General features: G+C 53.7%; 1 protein-coding gene across 2 annotated transcripts; it reads right to left on the bottom strand.

The window, feature by feature from the left end:
* Positions 1–533: 533 nt before the first annotated feature.
* Positions 534–26,483, bottom strand: MELTF (melanotransferrin). 2 transcript variants are annotated; one of them, XM_070789378.1, is made up of 16 exons: positions 26,258–26,483; positions 24,337–24,491; positions 22,967–23,066; positions 20,552–20,734; positions 18,796–18,952; positions 17,555–17,622; positions 14,537–14,724; positions 13,823–14,003; positions 12,623–12,774; positions 10,035–10,131; positions 8,942–9,136; positions 7,898–8,054; positions 7,729–7,796; positions 5,767–5,954; positions 3,178–3,376; positions 534–751 (listed from the first exon to the last, which is right to left on the bottom strand). In XM_070789378.1, exons 1-16 carry the CDS (start codon positions 26,304–26,306, stop codon positions 735–737), a joined length of 2,154 nt encoding a protein of 717 aa, XP_070645479.1. In that variant the 5' UTR covers positions 26,307–26,483; the 3' UTR covers positions 534–734. The 2 variants fall into 2 exon arrangements, with proteins under 2 accessions (XP_070645479.1, XP_019813065.1); XM_019957506.2 differs by having other exon boundaries at positions 534–2,721; positions 26,258–26,482.
* Positions 26,484–27,553: the final 1,070 nt, after the last annotated feature.

A 27,553-nucleotide genomic window follows, 5' to 3' on the forward strand; every position in this document is an offset into this window, starting at 1 on the left:
CAGGCTTGGGGAAGAATGAAGGGCGGGAGCCCTGGGAGAGGGGAGCACGAAGAACCTCCACTTCCCAAGTGAGTGTGGGGCACCAGCCAAGACCAGCCCACCTGCCACACTTAAGTAAGGCCGGAGAGTGCTCACTGTGGAGACTGACCCCTCCTTCCCTTCCTCCAGTGAGTTAGCAGCCAGCTTGCCAAAGGAATGGTGTGGGTGACTTATTTTGGAGACGAAGGGCAGGGGGTGGTGGAGAAGACTGCACTGCTCTGCACCTGGTTCCCAGAGGAACAGACGCCCAAGAGGCCGAGAGGAAGGAGTCAGCTGGGATGTCTGGGATGGCTGAGGCCAGAGAACCAGTCCATACTAGAGAAGGGAGCTGTGGGCCTCGCTGGATGGAGGCTCGGACTGGTTCCTGACTGAGGTTCTGAGTGGAATCTGTCATTCTGGGAGGCAGGGGGTGACCTGGGGCTTGCAGACCTCTGCCCACCTAAGAAGAAAAAAGTGAACCATCATCAGCAGTTTCTATCAGAATCCAAGCCTCAGCCAGTGCAGGTTGTTTGGCTTTATTTGAAAGAACAAACCAACGTCTTTCATGAGTGCTAACACAGAGCTGGCTCCTTGCTGTCACCTGACAGTCAGAAGCCACCCAGCATTCAGGCAGGTCACACCTTGAGGGGCTCACAGTACAGTGTCACACCCTGGGCAGCACACTGGCCCAGGATGGCCACATGGTAATACACTCCTCACTGCACAAATCTCCCTTTGAAAAATAAAAAAGAAAAAGAAATCAAACAATCATCAAGTCAGAGAAGAATTATTTTGCTCCTTCAGAGAAGAGGGTACACGCTTGGTAGCTGAGGCCGGCTCCTTCTGGCCTCTCACAGTGGGGTGGAGGCCAGGACTCCTCAGGATGGTGTGACCATAGCCAGGACACGGCCAGTGGCCTCCTTCTCCACTGAGGATGGAAGGGATCCATCCCAACGCCCACAGGTGGGGGCGAAGCACTGGGAGCCCAGCCTGTCATCAGCATCCCCGAGGCCCCCGCAGATGAAGATGCAAATAGCTCCAGGCCCACGCGGCTCCCAGCCTGCTGACGAAGGTGGCTTGCTCTCGTTTCTTCTTTTTACTTTTTTAAAGGGAGCAGATTTCAGAGTAAGAGCTGGCAGTTGGGGAACTTTTTCCTGCTTTCCAAACAACCATGACGATAATAGAGACCCTCTCCCAGCAGTTTCCACTGATTTGAAGGGGATGGGGAGGATGGAGCCTTCCTCTGAAATGAGTGGCCCTCGGGCCCAGTCAGAGGATGTCTGGGAGGAAGAGACCCTGTGCTCACACCTGAGGAGCCGGGACTCCCCTCAGCTCCTCGCTGGCCTGAGGCTCCTCTGACAAACAGAATGGCATCTCCCCATCCCCAGCTCTTCAGAGGCACCCCCCACACTTGAGCGCCTGGAGATCACTGGGTAGCCCCGAAGGCTGAACCCTTTAATTTGGAGAAAACCACTGCTGCCAGAGGTACAGGAGCAGCTCCAGAGCGGTGGACATCACAGCAGAGCAGGAGAGGGTAAACTGTGATGGAGCCTAAGAGGAGGAAACTCAGGAGTGGGGATTTCTGCTTGCGGGGCTGAGCCTCAGGACAGAGCCTGGTGCAGCTGAACCACCAAAGGGCAGGGCACACAGATCACACTTTGTTCTGAGGCCTGCCCTTCTTACACAGACAGGTATTTAGGCAAGATTTTAGACCTCCAACCCTGCATCAAGCCCCCTACCTAGTAAAAATTCTGAGAAGCATTTCCGTTGCCCCAGGACCCTTGAGGACTTCATCCCTAGGGTCCAGCCCTGGCCTTCCCAGCCCAGCACAATTAGGGGTCCGGTGGTCCTAGCCATGCCAAGCCGCAGAAGACAAGGACAAAGGGCTGTGAGTGCCCAGAAGCTTTGCCTCCTTGGAGGGCCTGGCTCCAGCCTCATCAGGTACTGCCTCAGTGGACAGACAGACACACAGTATCCTCACGAGGGAGGCTGGAGTCCAGAGACAGACGGAGCGGGGGCTGATGGGAGGTGCTGGGTGCGGTGTCCATTCCCCAGAGGAGGAGGTGGTAACTGGCAGGGAGGGGCCGGCAGGCCTGTCATCTCACCAGGCCCCCCTGGGCGGCTCAGCAGGGCGAGTTCCAGCAGAGAGGGCCATGTGGGAAGCTCAGGTTCAGCCTGTTTCCTTGGCAACCGGTCTTTTCCAAACCCGAGGCTGGTGAGGATCTGCGTGGTGGGAGCCTGCAGACCTGCAGGGAAGCGGCTGTGCCAGCCTGTGGGTGGGGCGTGACTGGAGGCGGGCCAGCGCGCCACCCCAGGTAGCGGAGGGACAGGTGGTGCCTGGGAGGCAGAGGCTGGGTTCCAGCAGGAGGGACCCGCTCAGTCCAGTTGGGGGCACTTTGTTTTAACATTCATCTTTATTCCACTTTGAAGCAATCACAGAAACTTCAGTGTCGGAATTGCAGCCCTGAGGAGCTCTATGGTTTTTCACGCTTCCTTTCCCATCACACATTTTTTCCTCTGAGCAGTGTTAACCGGATTTACTGAGGAGAACAGCCCGATTTAGAGAGATTTCTGAATAGGTTTCCATTCCAAAGGAGGGCAAGGCTGGCCCAGAGATGCTTCAGAGGCAGGGCTGGAGGAGGCTGGCCGTGAGGGCCAGCGGGAGCAGCAGCAGGAGTAGGGAGACCCTGGAGGCCGAGGTCACTGAGGGATTAAACACAGACAGTAAAGGGCCTTGAAGTGCCAGGAGCTGTGTTTGTGGCCCATTGCCACTCATGTGCAGGACTAGACGGAGTGTATTTTTGTGTACTAAATTCACTCCAGGCTCCCTCTTGCTACCCTATTATAATTTTTCTTTCCCCTGGTTTCTTTACATATTCATTTCTTTCAAAATTACACTACATGTATATTTATGCAGTTGCCTGAATCCTCTTTGGATGATTATTTTTAACATTTATATTCATTATCCAGGTCTGTCTGGATTCCACAGCCAGTGTTTCTGCTATAACTGAAGACCCTCTCAGGGCACTTCATCTTGATCGTTTGCAAAGATGCAGAGCGCCCTTCGGTTCACTCAAGGTTTGGGGAGAAAGGCTTGGGAGGATGCCCAGGGATTGTGCCCACTCTTCTGTGGGGTGTGACCCTGCCAGCCCGCCCTACCTGTGCCTGAGCACTGCTGAGACAGCATCCCTTCCAGAGCCACCACGTAGTCGGGGCCCAGCCAGCTACGATATGTCGTCTTTTCTCCCACAGGTACCACCCGGATGGTGGCATCCTTGAAAAGCAGGTCTTGGCCATGATAGCTGGAGGAGTCGAACATTTTGAACCCATTCTTATTGTGGTCATCTCCAAAGAGGTCCTGGAAGCACACAGCAGATCAGCTTTGCACCTGGGCTTACAAATGGTCACCTGGGTATCACTTGCCATTAATTGCTTTATGCACCAAGGAGCAAGGACAGTCAGGTGCCAAGACTCTGCTTTAAAATCATCGACTCAATGACCTCTGTCACCAAAGCTGATGTGGAATAAGAGATGACCAGAGCCACCACAGTAAGACAGCCATCCAGAAACATCACACCAAACTAGCTCTTGGATATTGAAGCCTGAGCCTTCACAGGAATAAAACTCAGAAATGAGAGAGGATGTGGGTGAGACTACTGAGGGGTCTGCTAAGTCTGCTCAGCATTTCTCATCCTTTTCTACCAGGCTTTCTCACTCTTTTTTATGGGTATCCTTTATCCCCAACCAAAATGATTTCATAAGAGAGCCATTCCTTCTGATACCAGTACTAAGAAAGTACTAGGTAAGTTGAATATCCTTTACTAACCCACCCTCCTCACACTCAAGAAGTTCTTGAGGAGCTGTTCTCTTCCCTGTTGAGGGTTCTCAGGGTGAGTGTGCTATGGCTCCTGCCCTGAGACAGTCAGTAAAAAGGCCAGAAGGGATGTGAGAAATGAGGAATACAATACAGGACATCAGAAGAGCATGGACAAATGCCCACTTCAGCCTTCAAATACTGGTCAAAGGGGAAAGAAAGAGTAAGGTGGCTATTGATCTTTTGGGGGTACTCATGGATCCTCGTGAGGATCTGATGAAAGCTCTCAGCCTTCTCCCCAGAAAAGTGCACATCCATACAGGGCTCTTCCCCCACATCACTTCAGAGGGTTTCGGGAACCTTGGGGAAGCCCACAGACCCAGAGTTAAGAACTTCTGAGACAGAGGGATTCCATAGGAAAGATGAGATTAAACATCATTTCCAAGGTTAGGAACTGGCCTGGAGGGTCAGCTGGCTCTGCAAGTCTGTGGTGCTTATGGAAGGAGGGAAATGAGGTCAATTTCAGTCTATATCAGGTTGGGGGTGTGTAGAGGGGAAGGTTTGGAACCTGGGGCAGTCTTGTCAGATGGCCTGTGTTCAAATTTCAGATGTGTTTTGAAAGTTAATTTGTTGATTGACTGGAAGTAGGGCATGACAGGAAGACAGGAGTCTGACCTGACTCCTGAGGAAATGGGAAGTCTGAGGCTGCTATTCACTGAAGTGGGGAAGATGGAGGGAAAAAGAGGAGTCCAACTTTGACTTGTTCAGGTCAAGACGCCTGTTAGAAATGGAAATGTCTAATAGGCAGCTGCCAAATTGAGATTAAAGGGTGAGACTGAAGCAGGGTTGAGGATGTACACTTAGCAGTCATCACTATACGGATGGTAGTTAACGATGGGGCTAGATGAGATCAATAGGGGTATAGGTGCGACAGTGAAGACGGCTTAGGATGAAGCCTGGGGTGCTCCAGTGGTTACCAGCCAGGGAAATGAGGAAGAGCCAGCAAAGGGGATGGAGGGGAGGCTGGGGAGGTGGCGGGACAGCCAGGCAGGCATGGGGGAAACTGCATTCAGGAGGGCGGTGAACTTCAGGAAGAGGGAGCTGCAGCCAGTGCTGCTGAGAGGCCAGGGAGACATGGACTGAGAAACAGCCACGGGATGTAGCAGCACGGGCCAGTGAGACCTCGACCAAGGCAGTCTCAGCACCTGGAGGGGCCTATCTGGAATAGTCTCCATCCTTAAGAGAGGTCAGGAAAGGAGGAATTGATGATTCCAGACTAGAGATGGCTCTTTGAAGGAATTCTGCTATAAATGGGAGTGGGGTTATGGTTATAAGGGGATGTGAGACCAAAAGAAGGTTCACTTGTTTTTACAGGATGGTAGAAGTAATAGCCGGAGAAGGCAATGGCACCCCACTCCAGTACTCTTGCTTGGAAAATCCCATGGACGGAGGAGCCTGGTAGGCTGCAGTCCATGGGGTCGCTAAGAGTCGGACACGACTGAGCGACTTCACTTTCACTTTTCACTTTCATGCATTGGAGAAGGAAATGGCAACCCACTCCAGTGTTCTTGCCTGGAGAATCCCAGGGACGGGGGAGCCTGGTGGGCTGCCGTCTATGGGGTCGCACAGAGTTGGACACGACTGAAGCGACTTAGCAGCAGCAGCAGCAGAAGTAATAGCAGGTTTGTATGTTGGTGGGAATGGTCTGGCTGAGAAGGGAAAATTAATGACACAGGAGACAGAGGGGACAGTGCTTGGAGGGATGGCCTTGACTAAGTGACATTCACAGAATTTCTGAGAAATTCCCTAGAATTTCCTCAGTTTCTCCTGAAGTCTGCTCCAGGTAGACTGAGGTGACTGAGGGGCTTGGCTCGCCTCTGTCACCATCCCCACCCTGCAAACCACCCAGCGGGGCAGCTCCTGCCCTCGCTCACCTGGGCCTTGTCCAGCAGTCCATACACAGTGAAGATGTTGGTGTCTGGACGGACCATGACAGCATGGGATGGTATCTGTGCCAGGTTGCAGGCTGCAAACTGGGTCACCTCAGCCCGGGCCCCATTGGGACACAGCAGCTCGTAGTCCTCTGACATGAGCTCAGCAGCCCAGGGCTCAGAACTGTGGCCTGAAGGGACGAAGCAGAGTGGGGGAGAGGATAGACAGACTGCTCTCCTCAGGGACCCCAAGTCCTTGACTGGGGAGAGGTGGTGATATCTGGCCAGCTCCCCAACCCTCTCCACTCTTCAACTGCTCTGCTCTATCTATAACCAGAATGAGAGAACCCAGCTGGGCTTATAATGTTATTTGTAGGGAATAAGAAGCATGTACTATGTAGCAATGAACTATATAATCACTCCCATTTTACAGGTGGAGGAACAGGCTCTTAATCACTCTTAGGCAAAGAACTCCATCTTTGTGTCATAGGTCTCAGGCTTGAGGGTACGATGGACTCTCCCCTAACAGCTGAAATTCTCAAGCCAGACGGAATAAAACATCACGTGTTGTTGATCTATAAGAGGCAATTTCAAATGCCCCTTCTTGCAAAGAATCTCATCAGGTAGGCTAGAATGGGACCCAGGAATCTGCATTTTAAACCAGTAACTCAGTAATTCTGATGCAAGTGGCTGGTCCAAAGGCTTCCTGACAAACACTACTTTCGGGAATCACATTATTTTGTGCCTTTGTATATTCACTTAGTATACACTGCCTTTCTATCTCCAGGAGGAACTCCAGGTGGGTCCTTGAGAAGAGATAAAAAAATCTGAGTGGCTCTGGGAAGTGGGTGCCTCTCCGCAGGTGAACCTCACAAGGGCCCCGTCTCCTCCCTGAACCCCCAGCCCAGGACACAGAGGGCACAGGCTGGGCCCAGGCAGGGCTCACTGCTCCCTCCTTCTGGGGGATGACCCCCAGTGCTGTTGGTGGGTGGTTGGCAGGTGAGCTGGAACCCTTCCAGCTCTGTTGAGGCAACTGGTTTTCAGCCTTAGTGACTTTCCATAGGCATGGTGGAATCTGAGTTTTGAAATACTGATTGATGTTTTTTCCCTGCATATCTTGTTTTCCCTTCACCAATCTCCACCTCCCCTTCAGGCCTTCTGCCTTTCTGCCCTGAGTTCCTGGGAAGAGATGTGTTAGGAGAGAGTGGAGAAGACTTAGCTTCCAGTGTTTGGGGTTGCAAAGCCTGGGGTGTAGGCAGGGCATACAGAAAACGCAAACAAAAAATGTTGAAGGGAAATAGTTTCCAGTCTTCAAAATGCAAAATCCATTTCTCTCTCCTTCCCCAAGGAGGGAGAACAGAACAGGGCAGGGGAGTCAGGTACAGGCCTGCAACCCAGTAGAACTTCAGGTGGGGGCCTGGGGCCCCGGAGAAGAGTTCCTGGCCTCTTCTCCTCAGTGGAGACCAGGAAGGCAACTCCAGAGAAAAACACCACCTCATGATGTGAATGGGGGGCGTGCCTTGCCTCACGCACCCTGGGGCTGCGGTGACCTCCCTGCGCACGGCACTGACGCGCTCGGGAACAAACACAAGCTGCTAATGTGAACTGAAGACCCTGGGGCGAGCGGTCCCTGCCACCCAACCCACACACCTTGGTGCCATGTAAACGCCCTGGACGGGGTTTCTCCAAACGGACTGAGTGGCTACCATTTTGGTAGAATGGGAATTTGGCTTCCAGAGACATAGACTGTCAGGTGGCCTGTGCACTTGGACATGTAGCCCGAGGCCTGTTCTTACTGTTTGGCCCTTGGGCTCCTGGGCTCCCCAAGGGGCAGAGCCTTCTAGACTCAGTCTTTCCCTGGGCCACTTGGCCTGCAGTGCCAGGAACATCTGGTGCTGGATTCTGCGGGAGATGGGGAAGAGCCCTACCAGTCTGGCCCTGTCATGTCCCAGGGCCGACACATACCATTTGTATTGTCAAAGACCGTCGTGTGCTTGACGAAGGCAACGTCCCCTGCATTCTCAACCAGGCACCTGCCACACAAGAAGTCAAGACAGGTATTGGCAGGAGGTCCCATCCTGGCCCCTGGCCCCAGGACCCCTCCCCTGCCGCCCGGCCCCAGCCCACCGGGTACCTGAAGGCGCCACTGTAGCCGTAGTACCTCTCCTGGCTGTTGCCCACACACTTGTTGCGGCCTTGCTCATCCCCCACGCAGAGTGCACACAGTGAGGAGGGGTAGTTTTGGGGGTTGTTCACAGGCACACAGCTGGCACTGAAGAACTCACTCACCGCTGGGGCAGAGGGAGAGGGCTGTGTTGAGGGACCATGGCAGAGAGGGTGACTGCTCCCCCACCGATCTGCCCCCCTTGCCTGGTGCTATGGCTCCAGGCCACCCATTTGCTCCTGCCCATCCAGCTCAGAGCGGCACGTCCCCTCCTGTGAGGATCACGGGGATGGGGGAATGCAAAGATTGTCTAAATAAGAGAACCCACCTTCCCTTGAACTCCCTCAGGGACAGGGAACTCACTACCTCATAAACTCTTCTGTTGCAGTCAGAGCAACTGCCCAGCTGTCTGGGAGTGGGAGCAGCCAGTCCTAACACCTTACATGTGCTTGTGTGGGTGGTTAGAAAAAAGATGTGTTATTTTCCTCCAACGTGCCAGCCGGGACAGAGGTGTGTGTTCAGCCAGCTTCCTCCTGCCTTCCTTGCACCATGAATGTGCATGATTTAACACCCAGGGAGGGCCCTGCCTATGGCATATGGTAGGTGCTGGGTAAACGTGTCTTCTTCAGCACTTATATAGATGGCTGGCCACTTCCCAACAAGGTCCCCCAGATGCCCAGTAACTGGACTAGACAGCCTGTGAGCCAGGACAGTGTGAGCCAGGCCTTGAGCAATGCACTTGGCCTGCTCCCCGCCCCACTGAAAATATTCCACTCTGAGTAAGTGGGTAGGGGTACCCTCCACAGAACCAGACACCATTGTCCTGGGTGTGGCCAAGAATATTCCCTAACCTTCCCGAGAGCAAGGGGCACGTCAAAAAGGAAGAGGAAATCTCTCTGGGGTTGCCTTCTCTGGGGTCCTGCTGGGAGAGGACCTCAACCCTCAGAACTGGCCCTGACCCCAGTGAACCCCCAAGAAGAGCTTGCACGTGTGTGTGTCTGCGGGGGGCAGTACCTGTGAGGACGTCGCAGTCCCTGGGCCGGATGAAGCCCCTCTGCACAAGGGTGCCCACAGGGATGTCCCAGCCCGCGGGGCTGCCGAAGCCTGGGTGGCAGGAGCGCTTGCCCCGCAGCTCATCCAGGGTGAAGGCATAGGAGCTGTTCCGCTTCACCACAGCCACCACGAAGTACGAGTTACTCCTGTCCTCCGCTGGGGAAGGGACACCAGTGAGGCCCTTCGTCTGTGCTTAGTGGCCTCAGCTGAGCAGGAGCCAGGCCAGAGCCTGCAATCTGTTCCCTCCAGTTGCTTTGACCTCAGAGCAGTGGCTCTGGCCCCATGCACTGCTCCCCTGGCTGCCCAGGCTCAACAGCGCCCAGGCCAAGAGCCAGGCGGGTGTTCAGAGAGCGTTTCTGGCAGCGAGACCTGTGCGTGTCCCCTCATTGCTGAGGGGCAGCCTGTGGGGCTCCACTTTTCAGCAGCTCCAACTGCTGAAACCAGAAGAATTTCTTTCTTTCCTTACACTCAGGTGGTATTTTTCTCACCTTCTGGGAGAAAAGTGGAGGCATAGCTGAGGTTGCAGATGCGCTTTCCCTAAGATGAGAGAGTTCTCATGTCCAAGTGGAGTGGACCTGAGGTCAGTAGACCTAGGGACAGAGCACCTGGGCCCCGGCCATTGAAAAGGTGTTCATGAGCTGACAGGAAGGTGGGTCCCAGGGCCACCTGCCATGAGCCACATGGTCTGGATGGAAGAGGCTGAGGAGGCTTTCTAGTTCAGACCCTGGCAAATTACTCAGCCTGTTTTTGTACAGCCTGGGATGCAAGCTAAAAATAATTTTTATATTTTTAAAGTGTTGTTTAAAAAAAGAACATGCAGCAGAGTCTGTATGTGGCCTTCAGAGCCTGAAGTGTTTACTCTCTGACCCTTCACAGAAAGTTCACTAAAGCCTGCCAGGCTTCCAGTGACTGGGTGGGTACACTGTTCCTGGGGCCAGAGTGGTTTTCCTGTGACAGACAGCAACTGGGAGAAAGACTTTTTAGAGAAGTTTTTGTAAAAAAAAAAAATCAACCACCTCCCCACTGGGGCCAATGGGCTGGCACCTGCACTCACGGGTATAGTGCTCCCCGGCTGCTGGGACCAGCCCATATGTCTTCCCTGCTGTGTAAATGTCCTCGCCCTTTAGGGTCACAGCATCAATCTGCCCAGCCTGCAGAGGGGACAGAAAGAGTGGTCAAGCTGAGGTGGGTCCCCAGACAGCTCTGGGTGTCAGGATCTGACAGAGGTGCCAAAGCTGGGTCTCTCAGGAACTCTGGCCTCAGGCTCCCTTCCCCTGGGAACCCTATCCTGTCCCATCTGCCCCTTCCTCTCCTTGTAAGGATGCTTGGAGGACCAGAGGCCTGAAACCGTCCAGCATCAGCACTCCCATTCATGGGTGTCTTTTAATCTTGCAGCACATGTTTTCTGAGGGTCTCCTGTTGCCAGACCCTGTTCTGAGCAGAACCTAGCACAGCGCCTGCTCTTGCACTCCATGTGGGTCTCCCCATGGCTCCCCAGCCTCAGGGACCTGGGCATTGTACTGCACCCCCAGAACCTGGCCAAGGACTGGCACACAGCAGGAGTGCTTTACATGCTTCTCAAATGTGCCTGTGAATGGGTGAACGAGCCGGGTCTGCAAAGAAGACAGTCTCAGGGTCTACGGGAGGAGGCTCCAGGGTGGAAGGATAGAGCCCTGCCTCAGGAGTAGCCCAGGTCCGTCCCCCCTCAGAAGCCTCTAGAGCCCTCCGGTCACCTGTGCCCCATCCCCACTTGTCCATTCTGAAGCCTCTGGACAGGTGGCTCCTCAGACCCTGCAAAGAGATTAGCTGATAATCAAGCCATACCCCAAGGAAGAGGTGGTCCAGGGAGAGAGGGGACATCGGCACCCCAGGAAGGTGCCCCCCACGGTCCAGAGCTGAGGCTTGAAGTTATGATGACAGAATAAAGGCAGTGATGTTGATATTCTGAGCCTAGTGGGGCATCTCTGGGGCACCCCTTCCCTCCCATTTAGACCTTCTACACATTGCGATGCTGAGGAGGAACCCAGACCCTAAACCACAGCCCAGGGGCCAGGCCAGCTGACCCCTGCTTGCCTGGGTCACTGTGGTCAGGCAGGAAATGGATATTAGAGCTACACTGGACATCATCTCTGAGAGCCTTAGAAGTTAGAACTGAGGATCTCTGAGCCTTTTTCTGGGGTTTTCAGGACCCCCCTAATGCCAGCCCTTTCCTCCCGTGGTCCTCTGTGAGCTCAGATGAAGAGAGGAATTATTCCTGGAGAGAGCTTAAGCTCCCTGCAGCTCTGCCTGGTCTGGGCCCCCTGCAACCAGCCACTCCTCCACAGGACAGCCTGCCCGCGACTTGGGAAAGAAGAGTCCCAACCCCTGAATCTCCCTTCCTTGACTCCAGCTGGCCTCTCCTCCCTCAGTGCCATACCAGGCTCCAGGCAACCTCTGGGGAGAGAGGCTCCCCCACCCTTGACGTGGGTGTCCTGGAGCAAGTTACCTCCTCAGCCTCCCCTAGACTCAGTCTCCACTTCTGATAGTAGTCATACCCACCCCACAAGTGTCGTCATAAGGATTAACTGAGATCACCCACATGAAGGCTTAGCACAGTGCGGGGTACGTGGGAAGTGAGTGCTTATGAGATTGTTAGTGTCATGATCCTGGCCCCATGTCATTCCTGCTCGCTTGCCTCTTTTCAAGTCAATGTGCTGCTTGGCTGGGGCAGGGTGGACACCCCAGGGCATGTGACTTGGTCTGCACTTGAGGACCACCTTGAAAAGAGCTCCTCACCATCAGGCCCCACTCTGATGGGGTTGGGGCCTGAAGTTGATCTTAAAAAAAACAGGAAGGAAGCAGTCCAGGAGCAGAGGAGACCCCTGTGACCTCAGTAGGACCTCAGCCCTGACTGCAGGGCCATGGGACTGCTTCCCATTCCTGGCCTCAGTCTCCAGTCATAGAAGCAAAGCAGGACAGAGCTGAATGGGTCTCAAGACCAGGGTCAGGTGGCAGGCATATTAATGAATGCTTAATCAATTTAATGGGCCACGATAAGCTTAAAAAAATGAGACTAGGATAGAATACACAGAAACTATTAGCATACATTGTACTTAGTAAAGGTGAACACTGTTTGGTTTCATACCTCTCTACAGGGGATATATATTTTTACAGGTTTATTTCTGAAAGAAAACTTTTTTGTGTGCTAGACTGTGATGTAAAATGTATTTCTGATTGCATTGAAGTTTAATAAATGATGACCCAATGCCACCCATCGATGTGCACAAGAGGAAACTGAGACTCAGAAAGGGAAAAGGACTTGACCAAGGCCACAGGGTCATTAGTGCCAAGCTGGGCCAGTCCCATGGTCCTTCTGCTCCTGACCCACCTGCTTAGCAGGGAGGAGTCTCTGAGGCTCCCCCAAGGGAAATAGCCCCCTTCTCCCTGCCTTTCCCCTACCCCTCGCCAAGGGGTGGTGGCTGCTTCCTGTGGCAACTTCCTCCTCCCCTCTCTCTGTGGAATTGTCATAGGAGACTTTCTTCTACTCAGGCTGCCCTGTATCCTCCAGACCAAGTAGGCAGAGGGAGGGCCAGTAAGGACCATCCCAGGCACTGCCACTGCCTGCCCACCTGGGCGGATCTGCCCTCTGGACCCAGCTCCCACCTGGATTCGTTCCATGCACTGCTGGGGGGACTCGGCTGACACACACTGGATCTCTGGCTTGAGCCTCTGCCGGCTGAAGGCCACAGCCATGTCTCCACACTTCTGGATCTCAGGCGTGGACAGCACACACCAGCGCAGGTAATGGGGCAGTCCTGTGTGGGTGTGAGCATGTGATCACACTGGCCTGCATCAGGGGCTGGCCCTAAGCAGGAAGAGCCTAGAATCAGACCCAAGAGAAATTCTGGCTCTTTCTTTCCATGGTTAGCTATAAAGGTAAGTTATTTCTCCATCTGATCCTGTTTTCTTACCCAGAAAGGTGAGGACAGAATCCCTTTCGTGGGGCTGTGAGAAGCCTTGAGGCACAGCATCTCTCTGGCTGTAGGTGGTGGATACATGGGGGTGGGGGCTAGAGGCATGAAGTCACTGGTAGACTACTGTAAGGGTCCAGATGAGAAACAGCGCCAGAACCAGGGCCATGGCCACATGGTGAGGAGGAGGAGTGAGGCACTGTGGGAAGATAGGGGCATTGTGGGAGGAGTGAGGCACTGTGGGAGGATGGGGACATTGTGGGAGGATGGGGGCATTGTGGGAGGATGGGGGCATTGTGGAGGAGTGAGGCACTGTGGGAGGATGGGGGCATTGTGGGAGGAGTGAGGCACTGTGGGAGAATGAGGGCATTGTGGGAGGATGGGGGCATTGTGGGAGGAGTGAGGCACTGTGGGAGGATGGGGGCATTGTGGGAGGAGTGAGGCACTGTGGGAGGATGGGGGCATTGTGGGAGGAGTGAGGCACTGTGGGAGAATGAGGGCATTGTGGGAGGATGGGGACATTGTGGCAGGAGTGAGGCACTGTGGGAGGATGGGGGCATTGTGGGAGGAGTAAGCCACTGTGGAGGGAGAAAGACAGGACTTGACAAATACTGGGTGGAGGGGCAGAGACCCTTCAAGACAGACCCTGGGGTTCTGGATCCCACCCCCCAGAGCAGGTAGGGTTTCCAGGGTACAGTGCTGCCATTTGACTCCAGAGATGCTTCTTCCCCAACCATGAGAGGCAGGGAGGTGGAAGAAACAGGTTCCCACTGAGGCCAAGAAGCACACACACCTCCTGGGGTGTGTGTCCTCCTGTGGCCACCTCTCCAGCAAGCCTGACCACACCCATAGTCAGGCTGGGGCCAGCAGGAGAAGAGAAAGGTAGACTTACGGTTGGGGTCACAGAGGAGACCCTTCATGGCATGCAGGTATTCGCGGCCCAGCCATGCCTCATAGGTCTGTGTGGCGATGGGCACCAGCTCGGAGGTGGCGTCTTTAAATAGCAGGTTCTTCTGGCCATAGGCCTCAGAGCTGAACATGTGGAAGCTGCTACCCTCATGGCTGAACAGACGCTGTGTGTCAAGGGGCAGGGGTGGGGGCTGATGATGTACTGTGGGGAGAATCCTTTCTTCCTAGTTCAGCTCCCGCTTCCTTCTTCCTGTGCCTGCAGGCCAGGCACCCACTCTGAGGACTGCATGAGCTTTCTCCTTCCCTTGCACTCCCCAGTGCATTCTGCCTTTTCACACTCAGCTGACTGAACACATGGCTTAAGGCTCAGGTGTGCAATGGTATTGAGCACAAGCAGTGGGGCCGAATTCGGTGGCAGGATGAACAAAACTAACCAAAGCTGGTGCGGCCTGTGGGCAGAAACTTGCTGCTGTTCTATGCAGCGGTATCAGTAAAACATTATACACCACATTTAATTAATGGTGTACTTTGACATTTATTTGTTTAGTCATTTTGTTTATTTGCTTGTATGTTCTGCCTCTGGGTCCTGCCCCTGCTCTGGCTGGTGCAGCCCCTGGATGGCTCTGAGCTCCCACCCTGGTGAAAGATGAGAAGGTCCTGCCACCCCAAGAAGCTGTGTGGGGTGCCCTGAACTCACCTGGCCTTCATTGAGCAGCCGGAAGATGAGGCCTCCATCTGTGTCGGCCCGGACCACCACGGCGTGAGCTGGTACCCGAGCCAAATGGCATTGCCTCCATTCGGTGACATCAGCCCTGGTGCCATCCTGGCACAGCAGCTCAAAGTCCTGTGACAGCAGTGCCTGGCCCCAGGAGGGCAGGGTTTTCCCTGGGAAGATGGGAATCCTGTCATGAGCCAACTCCTGTCCTGGGTGGGGCTTGGTGAGGACATCGGGGAGGACCCTTGGGAGGGGGCCTGGGGAGAGCCTAGGGTGTCACAGACCACAGACACACAGTGAAAAGCGACCCTTACAGGAAGTGAGAACCAAAACCACACCAAGAAGTGAGAACCCAGAATCATACCAGGAGGTGAGAACCGGAACTCAGAATGAAGAGGAGCTTGGTGGCTGCACTGTACAAAATCAGGTGTCTCTATAGACTGTGTCTATTTACTTACATTTTAAATTTGTCACCAATTTCTAATAAAAAGGATTTGAGATATCTGATAATAAAATAACACATATAAACAGAACTGCTTATTAAAGACAAAAAGAATAAGAAAGTAAGAGAAACCGAGGATGAGAGAGAAATATATCGGGAGTTCACCACCACCATCTGGCACTAAATTTAGTTCCGAGCATAGGGCAATGGTGGAAACAAACCCCGACAAAATTTTCCAGAACCATGGCCCAGATAGAAGAGGGCAAATTCTCGAAGCTTCCCCCACCACTCCAACTATTAATATTTTGGTATTTTTCCTCCATGTTTTTTTTTTCTATTCTATCCTCTAACCATTTTAAATATGGTTAAAGCCATACACGGTAAGCAATTTTACATCCTATATTTTTTTCACTTATTTAAAAATATTTTTCCACATTACTGGAAGCTTTCCATAAAACTCCTTTATAAGACTGAATATCAACACCAAACAGGAATATTAATAAGACTAATTTTAAGGATTGTAACTCATGCAATAAAATATACCACAGATGGCCCTACATAACAATATTTTAATGACTTTTAAATTTTAAAATGAGGAGGATAAACCGTTGCTAGATAATAGGAGGGAAAAAGATACTTTGTGTGATCACAAACACTCTATTCACTCCAAAGCTATTTAAAAACAAACCAAAAAACCAAGAAAGTAATAGTTTGTAAAACTCCATAAAGGTCATTTTTAATGACTGCATGATAATTTATAGCACTCTCAACAATTACTCAGTGTCATTCTCTCTCCACTCCTCAACTTTCCTCTATTTTTAAACTGCTACAAAACCTTTGTAATAGAATTCTGGGGGATCGCTTGGCCTTCCCCTGAGACAAATGCATCATTTAGGTATTTCAATCTGCCACTCCCGTTTTCCTTCACTAGGGACAATTAAAGCCATATTACTTCACTACTTTGCACATTTATGTCAATACCACTCTTTTGCTCTTATCAGTCTTTTTGCAATCTTTAAAGACAACTCTTTAAATAATTACTTTCTTAGATTTCCTTAGATTATCATCAAAATTTTAAATGATTATAACCCAATACATCCCTAATGCCAGGCTTCAGCAATACGTGAACTGTGAACTTCCAGATGTTCAAGCTGGTTTTAGAAAAGGCAGAGGAACCAGAGATCAAATTGCCAACATCTGCTGGATCATAGAAAAAGGAAGAGAGTTCCAGAAAAACATCTATTTCTGCTTTATTGACTATGCCAAAGCCTTTGACTGTGTGGATCACAATAAACTGTGGAAAATTCTGAAAGAGATGGGAATACCAGACCACCTGACCTGCCTCTTGAGAAACCTGTATGCAGGTCAGGAACCAACAGTTAGAACTGGACATGGAACAACAGACTGGTTCCAAATAGGAAAAGGAATACATCAAGGCTGTATATTGTCATCCTGCTTATTTAACTTACATGTAGAGTACACCATGAGAAATGCTGGGCTGGAGGAAGCACAAGCTGGAATCAAGATTGCTGGGAGAAATATCAGTAACCTCAGATATGCAGATGACACCACCCTTATGGCAGAAAGTGAAGAGAACTAATGAGCCTTTTGATGAAAGTGAACGAGGAGAGTGAAAAAGTTGGCTTAAAGCTCAACATTCAGAAAACTAAGATCATGGCATCTGCTCCCATCACTTCATGGGAAATAGATGGGGAAACAATGGAAACAGTGTCAGACTTTATTTTTTTGGGCTCCAAAATCACTGCAGATGGTGATTGCAGCCATGAAATTAAGACGCTTACTCATTGGAAAAAAGTTATGACCAACCTAGATAGCATATTGAAAGGCAGAGACGTTACTTTGCCAACAAAGGTCCGTCTAGTCAAGGCTATGGTTTTCCCTGTGATCATGTATGGATGCGAGAGCTGGACTGTGAAGAAGGCTGAGAGCCGAAGAATTGATGCTTTTGAACTGTGGTGTTGGAGAAGACTCTTGAGAGTCCCTTGGACTGCACAGAGATCCAACCAGTCCATTCTGGAGGAGATCAGCCCTGGGATTTCTTTGGAAGGAATGATGCTAAAGCTGAAACTCCAGTACTTTGGTCACCTCATGGGAAGATTTGACTGATTGTAAAAGACTCTGATGCTGGGAGGGATTGAGGGCAGGAGGAGAAGGGGACGACAGAGGATGAGATGGCTGGAGGGCATCACTGACTCGATGGACGTGAGTCTCAGTGAACTCCAGGAGTTGGTGATGGACAGGGAGGCCTGGCATGCTGCAATTCATGGGGTCGCAAAGAGTCGGACACAACTGAGTGACTGAACTGAACTTAACTGAACGCAGAGGTTTATAAACTTTTTTTTTTCAAAAGCAGAACCCAATCTTCACAAGGAAAATGAACCCACGGCCAGATATGTATCAGAGCAGGCAGAGTGGCTCCTCAGCCCCCCTGTGCGCAGAGCAGTTTAAGCTCCACTGGTGAGACCCAGCTCTTCTTTTCCATCAGGGAGGCTTACGGGGCCTGAAACCCGATGCTGGGGGCCAGCCCCTCCACTCACCATCTGTGTTCTCCAGCACTGTGCTGTGCTTCACAAAGGCCACGTCCCCGGCCCCTTCTGCCAGGCACCTGCGCAGGTGGAAGCAATAAGGCAGGCTGGGGTCCAGCTGCCATCCTCCGCCTCGGGAGGTCTGGCCTGGGCTGTGCTGGGTGGGCTCTCGGCAGGCATGGGTTTCACAGTCATGCAGCCCGGGTTCCAGTTCCCCAGTCTGTGTGGCTGTGTGGCTTTGGCAAATTGTGGAACCTTCCTAACCTCTATTGCCTCTAAAGTAGGGATGAGAAAGCAGCTCCCCTAGAGAGAGATCCTTTATAATCCATGTAGATTCTGTGCAGCTGAGCTTGGGGCCTGAAAGGAGCAGGTGCTCATAGGGCAGCTGCTTTATCGGCAGCCTTAACGCTCAGGATGTTTTGAAGATGACTCTGTCCTAAGGCAGGGGATTGGGCTAGACCTTCTCAAGCCACATCAACAACCCTGTGTGGAAGGGCCCAGGACTTTATGGATCCTCCATCTGTCACTGCCCAGTGAAGGAGGCAGGTCAGGGCCCCTGGGCAAAGGGGCTGCCCAGGTCCCTACAGTCAGCAAACAAGCCGGGACTGGACTGGGGCATGTGTCCAGGAGAGGCAGGGTGGGTGAGTCTCTGACTTGGAGGACCAAGAACCATTTCTCCTCTGTGCCCCAAACTTCATTTCCCCTATTACACCGTAGGGTGTAAACACTGGGGTTCCAGATGGAAACACTGTAACCAGAGAGAAAGAACCAGGAGACTTCCATGCCAGCCCCCACCAGGCATATTTCCTTTTTTGTGGACAGATGGAAGGGCCCCACAAGCAGTTAAGAGACTCCTGTCTCCATGGAGCACTGATTTAAAGGGCCAGCCTGAATAGGAGCAAAGAGAGGCCAGCCCTGAGTTCACGCCTGGGGGTCCCTGCCACACTGCCCCACTCCAGCATCCTCCCTGCTGGCCCCAGACACCAGAATGGGGATCTGGGAGCAGCAAAGGGCCCTTTTTGCCATTTTCTTCTCTCTGAGCCCTTACTTCTCTAAATATACCAAACATGTTGATTTTATGAGTAAATCCTGTCTGGCATATTCTGGTTTGAGGTTTTTAAACCAACCAGGCACATGAACTATAAAAAGGGTGCTTTGATGAGAGGCAGCTGACATCACCACTCCCCTAGGGGCCCATTCAATGACGAGGTGTGTTTTCCCAGTGCTTGTGGCCCCACCCCAGCCCCTCTCACCGGAAGGCCCCGCTGTAGTCGTAGTATCTCTCCAGGGGGCTCTTGTCACACACTCCTTCCCCAGTGGAGTCGCCCCGGCAGAGGCGACAGAGGGACTCTGAGTAACTGGTCTCTCCTGCCCCCGGGACACAGCTGCCCCCAAAATAGTCACTGACAGCTGTGGGAGAAGACAGAGGGGGGTCAATCACACAGCATCAGACCCCTACCCCATCCTCCAGGGAGGGCTCGGGCCACTCAGGCTGTAGTCAGGAAGGCTAGACTCTGCAGACTCCAGTCTGAGCAGACCTGGGGAACTGGATCCGTTCAGGAGGCCTGGTTGGTGAAGAGGGTCAGGATCTGCAGGATTTGGGGGCCTCTTCAAGCACCCGGGCCCCAACTCCACCCTCTTGGCAAATATTTATCCTGTGCCCAGCTACACCCTAGTGCCATGCAGGGTGAGCAAACGCTGGTACTACACTGGGCCAGTTGCATCGTGCTTGGCTAAACCAAGCTCTTCCAAGGTGGGTTCCTTTCTCAGTCTTTCTGCGTCCTCACAGGGCAGTAGATATTTAATAAATGTGCCAAGTGGCTGGTAAACCTCCCACCCCTGGTCACTGTTTGAGAGGACATGGCTTCTAGGTTCTTATGCATGAGGCTCTGTGGGGGCAGAGTATCTGTGTATGTGTGTTGATGGCAGAGGTAGCACGCATGTGTGTAGTCTATGGGTTTGTGTGTGTGCACCACTGTGAGAAGCCCACTGGGAGGTATGAAAGTTGAGCTCATAGTAACAGCAGCTCCCAGCAGCGAGCGCACACCCTGTGCATACTGCAAAGGCACTGTGTGCAGGATCTCAGTCCTCCAAACCACAGCATTGTAGTAAGTCTTAACCTCCCCATTTTGCAGGGGAGAAGAGTGAAGTTCATTGTGTAATCTTTCTGAGGGCAGGCCATGCTGAGCCAATGTTTTCACTCGTGTTCCCACAGAAAAGTCTGGGCTTTGAAAGACGACATGCTCTCCCAGGTGCAGACAAACCAGGAGGCAGCCTGCTCAGGGATACAGGGTTTGGGGACACCCGAAACTCTGAGGTGTGCTATAGTCCCAAGAAGGAAGTTTGATAATAATGTAGTTGTGACGTGTTGGAGGCCACCTCAGATTGACACAGCACAATGGCCCGTGGCTGACTGGGAAAAGAAGCCCAAAGCATGAGAACCAGGGCTCTGGGCTCCCGGCCAGGCCCCCCGGGAACCCCCGCCCTCACCCAACTCTCAGGGACACATTTCGTCTGCAGGACAACCCTATTCTCACCACCTGTGAATCAATGTGGGGCTCTGATTAGCTACTTGTGAGCTTCCTGGGTACAAGCCTCGTCTGAGTCCTGAAAAAATACAGCTTCTGACCCTGTGAAGCTGATGGCACATTTATGGAAATAGCAACCATGTCTGCCGCAGATGGAAGGCTCTCCTGGGCGATTCACCGTCTCCTACGAGGTGGGCTTTGTGGGCCTCTTGTGGGCCCTGTGCTTGGCTGTGCTGTGGAAGCCTGGACGAGGGCCCAGTGCCTGGAGGGGCCGACCAACCAGGAATGTAAGTGGTGCAACACCAGGCCGGCCAGCAGGAGAGGAGGGAGTGGTCACTGACCAGGTGTCCCGAAGGCCCAGAGGAGTGGGGACTGTGCTGCTCCTTAAAGGGTGCCGTGAAGGTGAGCCTGGGGAGAGGGTATCCTATGAGGGGAAATGCAGAGCCCTTGCAGGAGAAGCCTCTGGCGGCCTAGCCCTCACCTCTGAGCACGTCACAGCCCATCACCGAGAGGCGGCCGCTCTCTACCAGGTAGCCCACGGGCACGTTCCAGCCCACTGTCCGGTTGATGCCCGTGTGGCAGGACTTCATGCCTTTCAGGGTGTTGATGGTCACCTGGGAGCCCCTCTTGACCACAGCTACGGCATAATAGGAGGTACCAATCTCTAGAAGGAGGGGAGAGGAGAGTAGTGAGGGTGGCAAGGGAGAAGCTGCAAAAGAGGCTGGGACCCTGCCCGGGAGGGTGGAGGGGGAAGGGTGCGTGTGGATGTGCTCACGCACGCATGTGCACCGTTCTAGTACTGAGACAGCAAGTGGGTGCAATGCACATGTCATCACAAGACCCCACCCCCGCCAGCCTCAGGTGGTACCTATTATCCTGAGATGGTAATTCATGCATTAATTTCCCCCTTTTCCTTCCCAAGCCAGCTGGCACTACATTTGCACACATCAAGGGAGCTCTGCAGCCAGACCAAAAACAGCAGTAGCCTGTAAGTCTTTTGTTTTCCAAAAGTATAGGCCCTTAGGAGAACCTAAAGGAACGGAGGGAATGGTGTCCTGTTATGGGAATAAGGGTGGTTGCGAGGAGCAGAGGGAGCAGGGCAGGGGCTTCCCCCAGATTAGAAAAAGTGATTTCTCAGTGCTGGGCCGGGGGTGGGAGGATAGAAAGACTGGAAGAGAAACACTAGCAATGTGGTCCCAAATCACTCAAGTGAGTTATCCCAAATAGCCACAGTGAGCCGCCTAAGATGGGCCTGGTGTGCATCCTTGTGTAGCCCCCAACCCAGCACAGGGTCTCACTTGGTCACCTGATGACTGTCAGATGAATAGGGTGCATGTGGGCAGGCAAGGGTCTAAGCCTTGCAAAAGAGTCCCCTGGACCAAATGTTGCCCGGAAGAGGCTATTCAGACAAGACAGGGATGACTCCTCTATGGGGTCCGACGACCAGGGAGCATCCCAGCACACACACACGGACACACACACAGCTGCCCGGGGCGGCGAGATGCCCATGATCAGAATGAAGTTAAGTTCGAGAAAACCAAGCTGGTGTAATTTCCTGCACACCTGAGGCTGGCCTGTGCCAATCTAAGTAGCCCCATCGGGTCTCACCCCCTGACTCCCCAGTGTGGCCATCCTTTCTAGCTCCTGGAATGCACCAAGCTCTTTCCTCTCTGGGCCTTTCTCAGAGCTCACATCTCCAGAGAAGCCCTTCTGCTGCTCTATGTCAGCAGGTCGCCCATCGCCCTTATCTTCTCCTGCATGGCCGTTACTGTGCTCACAGCACCCAGCACATCTGTAACTGAAGCATTTGGTGTTTATTTACCATGTGACTCCTGCTCTGTGAGGGCAGGAACGGGCTCTCTTGTTTACTAGTCTATGCTCATGACTGGTTGGAGGTGCTCAATTGACATGTTGAATTAATTAAAAGAAGAGCTGTGTCTGGGGCCCACGAGGCAGGGCTGTTTCTGGCCATTGAGTGGAAAGGCTGGCTGGTTTGCAGGGCTGGACCGTGTCCTGTGTCCTCTGACAGTTATCAAGTGACCAAGTAAGACCCTGTGCTGGGTACCAGGCACCGGGGCTATACAAGGATGCGGACCAGGCCTGCCTCAGGGGACTCGTTGTGCTGAGGACAAAAAAGACAGACAGAGGGGACAGGACCTTGTGGAGTGAGTGAGTGCTCTGAAAAACAGGAAGGAGAGGCCTTTGCAGCGGTGGGAGGGCCCAGGGGAGCTCTTTGGTGGGGACAGCTGAGCTGGGCTTGGAGAGACTAGAGGCACTGGACAGGTGGGGAGGGGATCCAACCAGCAGCTGAGCCAGAGGCAGGTGTGGTGTGAGCGCAGGACCCACATTCCCAACTGCACCCACATGTCAGGGGCACACAGACCCGCTCACTGAATCCACGTGACAAGGCAGGGATCACTGTCCTGATGTTATGGTCCGGAGGAGGGCGTGTGGAGGGCATCAGGGGTCACAGAAGATGACGGCAAGGACAGAACCCTGGTCTTCATGGTCTGTTGGGCTCTGCAGATCCTGGTCACCACTTCCTGTCCGGCCCGTCCCCACTGCCTGCTGTATCTCACAGAGGTCACTGGGATGCAGGCAGCTGGGCCTCACTGATGCCGTCTTCACCTGGCTATCATGCCCAGCCTTATACCAGGTGTGGGGCAGCCCCTCAGTAAGAGCTGATGGGTGAAAAGGGGCTTCTGGGCTCCCCATGAGGAAGAACAAACTCAGGTCAGCCCTGCGTGTTTCTGGCACCCCCGGGTCTCAGGGGCAGGACACTCTGGGGACAGGACCACTGACCAGCTCGGGGGCTATGGAGTCGGGCCAAGTCCAGCAATGACACACCGCTGAGAGACCTCCTCTCTCCTGCCACCCTTCCCACTTGCCCTCTGACCTTGATCGTACACCTCGCCCACCACAGGCTTTAGGCCGTGCTCCTTCCCCGCCTGGTAAATGGCTCCTCCATCCAGAGTGATGGCATCAGCCTCCTGGGCCTGCTGGGAACATGTGGGTCAGTGCAGCCTGGCCCCAGGGCTGCTCAGCCAGGAGCTTGGGGATGCCCACCAGCCTGCCCTCGAATAGCCCTGGGGGTGCACACAGTCCTTCCATCTGGCCCAGGAGCCCCATCCTGGCTCAGCCTTGCAGGCCCCTTCTTGCCAGGGCCCAGGGGTCTCCCCTCATCAGGACCAAGGGCTCGCCTTATTTTTCTAATTATATTATTTTTAATTTTATTGGACTCTGGTGGCTCAGATGGTTAAGAAGCTGCCTGCAATGGGGAGACCTGGGTTCGATCCCTGGGTTAGGAAGATCCCCTAGAGAAGGGTATGGCAACCTGCTCCAGTATTCTTGCCTGGAGAGTCTCATGGACAGAGGAGCCTGGAGGGCTACGACTGAGCGACTAAGCACTATAATAGAAACACATAGCTAAAAATAAGCACAAAATGAAAATCAGTGAAAAGTGAGTGTCCCTCACTTTCTTGTTTCTCCACCCCTTGTCTCTACCGCTAACCTGTTTCCCGGGTTTTCTCTCTAAGATGCAGGTTGAATCCTACAGATGCTCTCTTCAGTTCAGTTTATTCCTTTTCGTTTTAAAAAACACAAATGGGGTCATGATAGAATGATGATTCAACATAATTGCTTTCCACTCTTATGGTGGATCCAAGCCCTGGCCACATGGACTCTGACTGGATTTGCTCTGGGGGCATATCCGGGCTTGAACTGGAGGGAAGATCCAAGTGCCCTGTTCCTTTCCCCAGTGCCTCCCTCCACACCTTGTCCTGTACTAAAGTCCTGCCTCTTAACTGTCAGCGCTAGTTAGCAGACCTCCCACCACTCAGGAAATCTCTCCCACTCCCCACGCACCCACCCAGGACTGTCCCAGAAAAGAAACAAGCCCTGTTCTAGAAAAGTCCAGGGAGGAGGGAGAAACTGCTGTGGGGCACTGAGTTGTCTGTGGTACGGGCTCCCCTGGCTGGGGCAGGTCGTGTCCCCCATGTAGAAGGGCTCTGTGTAAGGAAACTCTGCCTCTCAGACACCTTTCCCCACCAGTGCCTGAGCAGGGCCCTCCCGGGGCCTCCCAGTGCCTGGCCTGCCCCTCCTCGGCAGGAAACAGGCTGGCCCTTGTTACCAGGGAAACTCAGGCGATCCTATCGCCCAGCCCTGGCAGGGGGACTTGGGAACCTTTCCCGGTGAATGAAGCTCTTGTGTGCTTCCTCCTGAGTCACAGCCCTCTTGTCTGGGCAGAACGGAAGGGAGAGGACTCACCGTGATGAGCTGGACACAGTGGTCAGCGGAGGTGCCCTGGACACACAGGACAGAGGGCTGGATGCCTGCTTGCTGGAAGGCCTTGCTCATGTCACTGCACTTCTGCTGCTCTGGGTCTGAGATGGTGCACCACCGCACCTCCATCCCGCCAAGCACTGGGGATGGGCAGAACAGTGAGGCCAGGCCCCTGCAGCCCCAGCCCACTCTGGGACCCTTCAGCACAAATAGCCATTCCTCGACACAGCCCTGCCCTCCCACTGTGGGGTGCTAGGGCACAAAGAGGTGTGGCAGCCCAGGAAAGGGCTGGGCTCACCTGTAAAGCCATGTGTGGGCCATGCATTCCCTGCACTTGCCCGGGGGCAGACATCTGGCCCTTTGCATTGGCCAGGGAGGGTCTCCCAGTGTAGCAGCCAGGTTTTCCTCCCCCACCCCTCCCCGGCCTGGAGCACAGCCTGGTGGATGGAAGGAGCACCGGCTGGTTCCTGCCCCTCTTGAGACTTTGTGTCCTCTAGCAAGAGAGTGCTGGACTGGGTCCTCACCCTCAGCAGTGTCCCTGGGCCCCCATCATAAACTGGGACCTGAGACCAGGAAATGGTTGTGGCTGCCCCCTGAGGAGACTTGTTCCCCTTGGAGCATCGGTGGTTACATCCACGCAGACCCACCCTCTGTGGGCAAAGCTCCAGGCCCCTGACAAGGGGAGGGAGGGGAGTCAGCAGGTTGGCCTCAAGTTCCTCTTCCTCCAGCTGGTGGCTTCAGGCAACTTATTTGACCTCTCTGAGCCTGTTTTATTGTCTGAGAAAGCAGATGAGGGCAATACCTTCTGCGCTAGAAAGTAAACCTCTGTTGAGAGTCAGGATACAGGGTCCTCAGTTGACTTCCACTTAGGCTCCTCCTCTGGTGGGGACCCTCTTGGGTCCTGGGATCTGACCAGGTCAGAGTTCCAGAGAGCCTCCAGTCTAGGGGCCCAGCAGGGAGCCTCCTCCACTAATCACCCTCCCAGCCAGGCCTGCCCTGAGGTTTTGGGTCCATTTCCACCAGGCAAGGACCCTCCCAGGGCAGTCTGTGCTTCCCATCCCTACTCGAAGGGTCAAGACTGCAGATTCCTCCAGTCTCCCTTTTGCCTCTCTTGGCCTCCTCCAGCTCCGCCCCAGGGATGTAGAACTGCTCTCCCCTCTCCAGTGCTCCAAACCTGCACCCTGGTAGATCTGGCAACTGCTGGCCCTGACCGGAGTGGCAGGTCCATTTTCTGTACTGATGGTCAGAGCAGTGGCTTAAAGCCATCCTTTCACCAGCCTCTGCCCGCGATCCCTGCAGGCAGCCGGGCAGCTCCCCGGAGGTCCCACCTCAAGTCTCAGCGTCAGGGATCCTGACTCCTTTGGGAGTGGACTGCCAAAGGAGAAGACCCTGCCTGCACCCCCTCCTCTGTCCATGCTGGGCACCCTGGAGCGGCCTCCAGGGCAGTATCTCTCGCCTCCCCTCCAGTCTCTCAGAGTCTTCTCCCGCCTCCCTCCGGAAAAAGTAGAGCCTCTCTGGCTCCTAGACGCTCCCTGGGCTTCCTAGGCATCGAGAGCATTCACTCTCCGGACCTCTCCGCATTCCAGGACTCTCGCCTCCATGCCTCTGCCGGCGCCTCTCTTGGCTACCTACGCTTTTTCAATGCCCAGCTCAATGCCGCTTCCTCCAAGAAGCCCTCCAGACATCCTGGTCTGCTCGGGTCAGTGCTAGTACTGTCGTGCTAGTACAGTGCTCCTCTGTCGTCCTTCGCGCCTTTCCTAATCTCCCCTCTTTCCTGGGAAACAAAGTTCAGGACACACTTTTCAGCCCGCGAGACCCTCCTGTGGCTGGGGGTGGGGGTTGTGGCTGGAGAACCCAGGACCCGCGTCCCAGCTCCCTCTCCCAGGGCCGGGCGGCGGGGTCTCACCAGTGCGCAGAGTCACGAAGAGCCACAGAGCCACGCTGGAACCCCGCATGGCGCAGCTAGCTGGGGCTGGGCTGGGCGCGGATTTTGTCTACTTCTAGGTCCCAGAGGGTCAGCAGCAGCGGGGCTTTCTTCCTCCTTCCTCTCTGCCACTGGCCTTCAGCTCCTTATGAGCGGCCGGGGCGTGCTTTGGTGGCGTCCACGCCTCTAGCGTGCACCCGCCCACCCTCGACTGGACACCTGGGCTGACCTGGGTGGCCCTGCCCTTCCCTCTGGTGCCCCCTGCTGGAGCCTCTGCAGGTGCGCAGTGGGTGGTGGAGTAGTCTCTCAAGTCTCCTGATCCCCGTGCTCCTAGGCCTGGACAAGCACACATAGCTGTTTCTGAGAGTCAGGTAACTGCTGTCTAGGGCTTGATTCCCCGAGCTGACCGGTGTTTCTGGGCTCTCTCCCTTTAACAGTCTGCCCCTTATTCCAGAACATCCCTCTCTTGTCCTAGAAAGATCCCCAATAGCTTATTCCACTGGAAAGGGGAAAGTTCAGGTTTGGAAAGATGAAGAGGTCAGAATCCTAGGGCATGAGCTGGAAGGCAGGAAGCTCAAAAGCAATGGAATTCATTCACCAGCATCTCTTCAAACACAGGTTTGTACAGAGAATGTGGGGCTATAGACATGACCTCAAGTTGACGCGGTCCTGGCTGGGGAGAAACTGGCGGTGGGGGGATCTCCCTGCCTCTTCTTGGATCTGGAGCAGGTAAGTGACTTGCCCTGGGTCACACATTCAGACAGTGACAGTGCTGGAACTGGAGCCCAGGTCTCCGGCAGAGCCTGGCCCATCCCATCATGCTTTGGTGGATGGGAAGGAGAGTAAAGACGGGGAAGAAGAGGAAGCAGAAAAGACAAAGACGGGGATGAGAGGAGGAAGAGAGTGAAGAAGGTGAGGGACAAAAGAGTGGGTTGTCTGTCTGTCTAGGCCAGTGGTTCTCAAAGTGTGGTCCCCAAATCAACAGCAGCAGCATCACTTGGGAACCTGTTAGCTATGCAGATTCTCAGGCCCACATCCAACTCACTGAATCAAAAACTCTAGGGGTAGACAATCAACAATCTATGTTTTAGATTCTGGTGCACAGCAGGGTTTAAGAAGCACTGCTCTCAGTAGACTGGAATTGTAGTTCTCCATGTATACTGACGGCATGAGGAACGGAAAAATGGTTACTCAGTGATCTAACAGAAATGGTTACTCAGTGATCTACCTCCATTTATAGCCTCATCATTGGTCATCACCCCCCCCGCCCCCCCAGCC

The sequence above is a fragment of the Bos indicus genome, chromosome 1, assembly GCF_029378745.1.
Source record: "Bos indicus isolate NIAB-ARS_2022 breed Sahiwal x Tharparkar chromosome 1, NIAB-ARS_B.indTharparkar_mat_pri_1.0, whole genome shotgun sequence".
NCBI classification, from domain to species: domain Eukaryota; kingdom Metazoa; phylum Chordata; class Mammalia; order Artiodactyla; family Bovidae; genus Bos; species Bos indicus.